The 6,993-nt window shown below is 47.4% G+C and overlaps 1 protein-coding gene across 1 annotated transcript in view; it reads left to right on the forward strand.

Annotated features, from left to right (window-relative positions):
• Positions 1 to 6,993, forward strand: part of VILL (villin like) — a 50,904-nt gene that overhangs the window by 24,364 nt on the left and 19,547 nt on the right. The window contains exons 4-9 of the mRNA XM_019530016.1: positions 1,170 to 1,366; positions 1,948 to 2,056; positions 3,484 to 3,594; positions 4,396 to 4,595; positions 4,715 to 4,793; positions 6,645 to 6,743. Coding sequence (XP_019385561.1) covers positions 1,170 to 1,366; positions 1,948 to 2,056; positions 3,484 to 3,594; positions 4,396 to 4,595; positions 4,715 to 4,793; positions 6,645 to 6,743 — 795 coding nt within the window. The remainder of the gene's footprint in view (positions 1 to 1,169; positions 1,367 to 1,947; positions 2,057 to 3,483; positions 3,595 to 4,395; positions 4,596 to 4,714; positions 4,794 to 6,644; positions 6,744 to 6,993) is intronic.

A 6,993-nucleotide genomic window follows, 5' to 3' on the forward strand; every position in this document is an offset into this window, starting at 1 on the left:
CTGGTTATGCCACTGATTTTGTGGGACACTGATGGGTTGAATATTTTCCCCTTCTAAATAAGAATGGGATCCCAGCATTTTCCACAAAAAGAAAAGGGAGAAAAAGCCAGTCAAGACATATTAACCCGAGCATTTTTTTAAAAATTTTGGTTTCTTATATTTTGATTATGATCGATTCTAATACAAAATAAAGCAAATTTTGAAAATTTCTATTCTAGGGCAGTAGCTGTCAACATTTTTTGACTCAAGGTGTCCCTTGTTAGACTCACCCCCTTCAGAAAATGTCAGCTCTTAGTTTTCACCTGTTTTTTGACTACAGAAAAATCCCGGAACAATTCTTGACTGCTGGAGGTCCGCGTGGTTTTAACACTGCAGACTCTTTTAGAAATCTCTGGGTTTATCTTGTGAATCATGTTTGCACACCTAATGTTGCTAACATTGTGTGGCACCCTTGAAAGGAGCTCAAGGCACCCCAGGGTGCTGTGGCATCCTAGTTGAGAATCCTGGCTCTAAGGTCCAAATGTTTCATTTTGAACATTTTTCTAAGCCAAAAATTGTTGAAGTTGACTGGCTCTCAACAAAGATTTCACGGTTGACCAAGTCAAGCAAGTCTTGGTGCTTTAGGGCATGACAGCACTTCATCAGCTGCCAGAAGTTAAGTGAGACATTAAAAATGCAAAGGTGTTTAATGATCATGTTTAACAAGGACTATACAGACACCTCAGGTAGGTAGCCCTTAAGTGCATGCTTATCTTTAAGCCTGGGCTTAAGTCCTGCTAAGTGCTTTCCTGAATCAAGTCCTCAGAGTTCATGGAGGGCCTGCTCCTGTTCCACTGAAAGTCATGCCACACTTCCTAGGGGCTTCACCCTCTAGTACAAGGCTGTGCATGAATAGGTTGACCCCACGCTGAGTTTTGCATGGAGGACACGGGGGCTTCTAAGCACCTTGTCCTGGCATAATTACCCTGATGCTAATGTGATTTTCTTTGAGTAAGGGCTTCATGATTTCTCTTGTTTATGCCCATTCACTAAGTAACACTGCAGACATCTATCCATTTTTGTTCCTGGACTACAGGCCTAAGGGTATTTGCACTGTCCCACTCCGCATTCTCCCAGCCCCTTAAACTTCACCTCTTAACTCCTCTTAACTCCCTTCTTGTCTCTTCAAGAACAAGAAAACCTCCAATGGTTTCACCACCGACCTACACTTTTGGATTGGCAAGGATTCCTCTCAGGATGAGCAGGGTGCTGCGGCCTTCTACGTCACCCAGATGGACAACCAACTTGGGGGGAGCCCAGTGCAACACCGGGAAGCGCAGGGCTATGAGTCGGAAACCTTCAAGAGCTATTTCCGAAAAGGCATCATGTGAGTGGCACAATTCCCATTCAGGGAAACTGGTCATTACAAATAATAATAAAGAGGCAGAAGTTCCCCTGAGCTGAGATGACCAGCAGCTCACAATAGAGTGACGCGACTGGTAGCACATCTGGCTCTACCAGCCCAAGTAACCTGGTATCCATTCACATCTGGATAACCTGAGGGACAGCCCTTGGTACCAAGACCTGAACTTGAAAACCCTGATTCTCCTTTTAGAGGGCCAGTAAATGCACCATTCAGAGCCTTATAAATCAAATCAAGTCAGCATCAGGGGTGCAAGTCTGGCCTCAGGCTATTATAAAGCAAGACTACTAATAAATCCATCAGATTCAAGGCAACTCTTATTAGGCAATAGGGAAAACCAGGGAGCATCGTGGTAGATGGAAATCTACCAGGGAGTCAGGCCGGTAGGGGAGATTGTGGCAGCATTTCCCACACCACATTTTGGGCTTTTGGCTGAAATATGTCTGATTTTTTTTTCATTAAAACCTTGAATTTTTCTTTTGGAAGAGGATGATTTTCTTGAACACCTCTAATTCTGACCCTCTCCATTCCCTTCCTCACAATAGTTACAAGAGGGGTGGGGTAGCTTCAGGATTCAAGCATGTGGAGACCAACGTGTACAACGTCAAACGCCTTCTTCAAGTCAAGGGGAAGAAGCATGTATCAGCCACAGAGGTAAGTACAAGTGCACTTCATTCTTGCAGATCACCTGAGATGAGCTGCATAGGCCCAGTGCTGTTGGTTGGTATTCGGACTGGTCCTTTCAGGTGGATTTACCTCTTGAGAAAATCTGGGTTAGATTTGGATCTGGCTTACTCCAGTTTTACACCCATGTAACTCAAGAAGGCCATATCTTTAGTTGGGTCACCCCGGTTCCACCAAAGGTAACGGTGAACCCGTTAACCGTATGGCCCTTAAATCTCAGCAGTGTTGCTGCTCACGCTTCACGTGAGATCAGGAACAAGTCCTGACCAATGCAGATCCTGATTTTTCCTCTCTTGTACACTGCTGTAAATTGGGAATAATTCTGCCAAAGACAATGGATTTACAATGCTATTAGTGGGAACAGCTGGCAGACTTGTTCTCATTCAAAATCAAGGATTTCTTAACACAATCAAAACCGAGCCAGCAAAGACCTGGGTATTGGGTTGGCCTTCTAAGTAGGAGCTGGATGAAAACTGTTGGGCTTTTCATGCATTTCACACTAATTCCTAAGGGGCTGCTACAGATGGAGGTATTTCATAATATTTATTGATATAATAAAAATTGTACTATTTATTATAGGACACCATATAGCAACCTAATAGGATAATGATTATTTTGTGTTGTCTTTTGAACATCTCCTCATTGGATTACCAAGACAAGCAGTGCACCCAGCCTAGGGCATCACATCATTATATTGCTGTGGCCCTTGTTATGTCTTCAATTCTCCCTATCATTGGGCAGGGGGCTGGACTCGATGATCTCCCGAGGTCCCTTCCAGCCCTGATGTCTATGAAATCTATGAAATCATCACATCAACCCTAACGTTAGACCCCAATCCAGGAAAAACGTGCTAAGTTTGACACACTTCTGGTCTGAGGAGCTGCCCCGGCTAGCTCCGCACACACTGCTCGAGACCCAAAAGCAGTTCAACCACATTCATACCCATGTGCATGAGTCTGGGCCCAGCACCATGCTGATGGGGCTTACTGCTTCTAGCTACAAGAGTTGGCTTAGATATCTCTACATAGTGCTGCCTTGTACTCCAACATGCGAGCTAGTGCATTGCAGCCTTGTCCCATGTTGGTGTACCCTCAGACTTCAGTGGGATCTCACAAAGGCCTGTGCACTGCTCGATGCAGGATCGAGACCTTGGATTACCAAGTTTCAGAAGAAGGACATGCAAATGTCTTCATCATACACAGTCACCTTCAGATCTAAAAAAACCCAAGTTGTGTTTCCCATTCATTTCACACATGAAAAACAGCATCGCTGATAGTGATGGAATTTGCATAGAAAAATGAACACATTGTTTCTGCCCGCTGCTGTTTCCCTGGAAGTCAGTTTTCTATGTCTCTCCTTGTTCCCCGCTAACACCAGCTGTTTTGCTCTCGTTACAGGTGGATCTGTCTTGGGACAGTTTCAACAAGGGGGATGTCTTCCTGCTGGACCTTGGCAAGGTGCTGATCCAGTGGAATGGGCCTGAGTGCAACAACGCTGAGAAATCCAGGGTCAGTTGCAACCTCCCGCCTCGGGTTTATTTGGGGGTGTTTTTTCAAAGCTTGAAGAAAAAATGGAGAGAAACAATGAACACTGAGGTTTGCAAAATAGCCAGCCCGCTGGCCTAACACTAATGAAGCATTCATAAGCAGAGAAAACCCAGGAAGAAAGCTAAAGTAATCAGAGCTCTTGGGGAGGTGATATCTTTTATTAGACCAACTAAATAGTTGCAAAAAAAAAGTCTGCTTGCAAGCTTTCAGGCACCCGTGCCCTTCCTCAGGCAGATGGCTGTTTTTCCATCACTGTCCTCTATTAGAGAGAAAAGGAGTTTTATGATTACGGCGCTACGCTGGAATTCAGTTTCTAACGTTGACACAAATCCCTTGCCTGGCTTTGGGCAAGTTGCTCTGGCACAGGTCTCCAAACCCCCATTGAAACAGGTGGAAATGTGAGTTAGGGAGTTCATGCCTTTGAGGGTCTGTGCTTTAAGCTGCCCGTGTATCACTCTGCCTGTACAACAGAAAGTTAGAAATGCCACCAGGTGCAGGATCCTTATCTACAGTAGAGTGGGCAAGTCCAATGTGGACAGCATGAGGTGGCTGAAGCATTTGGAAATACCACCCTGGTGTATGATGAGAGCTGTAATTCAGGTGCCTCCAGTCCGTGTTTCCACCTTGTGCCTGCATATCCCAACCAGACAGCACTTCCCACAATACTAAACGGGACTGAAATGCTACAGTCCTGACTGTGTCCCTGATCTGACCAAAGAGCAACCTTTTCATTGGACTTACAACCAGATGATTGTCTCCTAGGGAATGGCTCTGGCTCGTAGCATTAGGGATGGGGAGAGAGGTGGCCGTGCCCAGATCGGCATCATTGACAATGAGAAGGATTCCCCGGACCTCATGCAGATCATGAAAACCGTGCTGGGGGAGAGGCGCAGGGAGCTCCAGAGCGCCACCCCGGACATGAAAGCAGACGAGCTGCAGAAGGCAAACGTCCGGCTCTACCAGTAAGTCTGCAGTGGGCCTCCGAGCCCAAGCTTGGAGGCTGCACGTGGCTCTCCCAAGCGGAGAATCCTTGCTTGCCCGGGTCTCTGCGACTCTTCACTCTGCTCGTTACCTCCTCTAGCGTCTACGAGAAGGACAACGATTTGGTGGTGCAGGAAATCGCCACCCGGCCCCTGACGCAGGACCTCCTCCGACATGAGGTGAGAGGCGCTTGGGCTGTGCGGAGGGTGTGACGGTCATAAGGTTTCGGGGGCAGGGACCGTCCCCTTGTGTGTATAGCACATGCCCAGTGGAGCCCTGATCCTTGCTTGGGGCCTGGAGGGGGTATGACAGCACAGTTATGAAGATACAGTAGCACAGCCTTCATGGATTTTAGCCTGTCCAAACCATCTTTCTTCCATCCCTCCACTTGCCTTTCCTGCTGTGACAGGATCTGAGCAGCAGGCCACGGGAAACCCAGGTTTTGGGTCACGTGCAAACATTTATAATGTGGTTACTTGTGTCATTTTTGTACATCGGTGTGAGTGACACTGGTGTCCAGAGCAGACAGACATCCCGTTCTCCCGGGGAAGCTGCTGAAGTAGGTGCTTTTATACTATCTTGCTACTGAAAGGGAGGAGCTGGTAGTAACCTGTTCGACTGAGCCAAAGGCATACCCGAGGATAAAAGCACGCAGACAGTGCCTAAATCATTTCCCCTGATATTTTTCAGGTGACGCTACATGGAGTCTAATAAGTTATACCAGCGTAGGGCCATGCATTGTGCGTCTGTGCTGCTTGCATCAGTGTAAGAGTGCTTTATTTGCATCCGTGCAAGCGTGTCATGTCTGGGCCCTTTGCAAAGATCTGGGGGCTTCTGTACTGCAAGCTCGCCAGTGTCTTTAGTGGGAACAGGCTGGAGCCACCCTTGTCCAAGGTCGCCCACACGTGCCTCGATGGCTAGTCGTTGACAGTAGGTGGATGCAGCTGTGAGGGATGGCATCACTTGCCTCACAGCCCAGGATTATGAGCCCTTGGTAGTGGCTATGATGGAACTGTGAAGAAAAAAAATGGAGATGATATGACCACAGGTAAATTAGGTTTGCAATTAGAAGAAGGTGCCTCACTCTCAGGGCAGTGAGGTTGTGGAACAGGCTCCCAATAGCAGCAGTGGAGGCAAAGACGCTTGTTTGACAAAGGGGCTTGATAAGGAACCATATGCTGTCTGTAATAGCAGGGGACTAGGCTGGATGGGGTTTGGACTAGATGGCCTCCGGAGGGCCCTTCCAGCTCTACTTTCCTATGAGTCTATGACCCTGCAGGGCCCTTCCAGTCCATCGTTCTGACATACTTGGATGTGCTTCAAACCTATTTACGTGAATAGCCTCCTCTTCATGTATAGGTGGGAAGTTCTGGCTAAAGACGATAGAAACTTTATTCCCACTTATTTAGCAGAAACCAGGCTGTTACAACATGAGAAGTCTCCTGGGGGGAGTCAGCTGCCACCAGCTCCTCTATTTAGGAGCTTTCTTTCCCCAGCCCTTTGCAGCCAGCGTTGAACGCAAAGGCCACAGTAAGGGTGGCAGGGCACCACGCTCTGTGTGTGTCACCTCTATAGAAATGACAAGGTTTTTCTCTCTTAATCACTTTTTCCCCTTTTAATAGTCCAACGCTCATCTTTTCAGCATAGATGCAAAGTCCCTGTTGCATGCCACAAGTTTGCCAGTACTTCCGGACAGCATAATGCAGACTAACCATGGCCAAATATAAACCGGTTCTGCAGCCACAATGGCGTTGCTTCTCTTCCAGCGCGACATCTCTGGCTTCCATGACGTGATCCTTGAGTTACACAGAAAAAGAGAGGTCAGATGCTGCAGCGTGCTATTACCGCTGTGTCTAGACTAGGAAGCATCCTCCCCACTTTCCATGAATAATACAGTTACCTTTGCACCCTCACTGGAAAATGGGTCCAACATTTTCTAGTCTACATCAGAGAGCAGAGGACAGCTTGGTAAGGAGGAAAGAGCCCTGCCTGGCTGGAGTATTTAATCTGTTTGCTCTGTTTTGCTTCAGGACTGTCACATTTTAGACCAAGGAGGTTTTAAGATCTATGTTTGGAGAGGAACGGACTCCAGCAAAGAGGAAAAGGAAGCAGCCTTCAAACGAGCTCTGGTAAGCCCTCTATGTCAAACAATCTGCTACGGAGAGCAACCAAGAACTGACCCAGGTTTCACTGATGATCCTGTCAGACCAACCTGGTGGCTTTTTACGATCAGATCACCAGATCATTAGACGCAGGGGTAGCAGTGGACGTAGTCTTCCTGGACTTCGGGAGGGCTTTCGACACTGTCTCTCACCCCGTTCTCATTAAGAAACTGGGGGGCTGTGGTGTAGACACCCACACAGTCAAATGGGTCACCAA

This window comes from Crocodylus porosus, unplaced genomic scaffold (genome assembly GCF_001723895.1).
Source record: "Crocodylus porosus isolate Cpor-Errol unplaced genomic scaffold, CroPor_comp1, whole genome shotgun sequence".
NCBI lineage: Eukaryota > Metazoa > Chordata > Crocodylia > Crocodylidae > Crocodylus > Crocodylus porosus.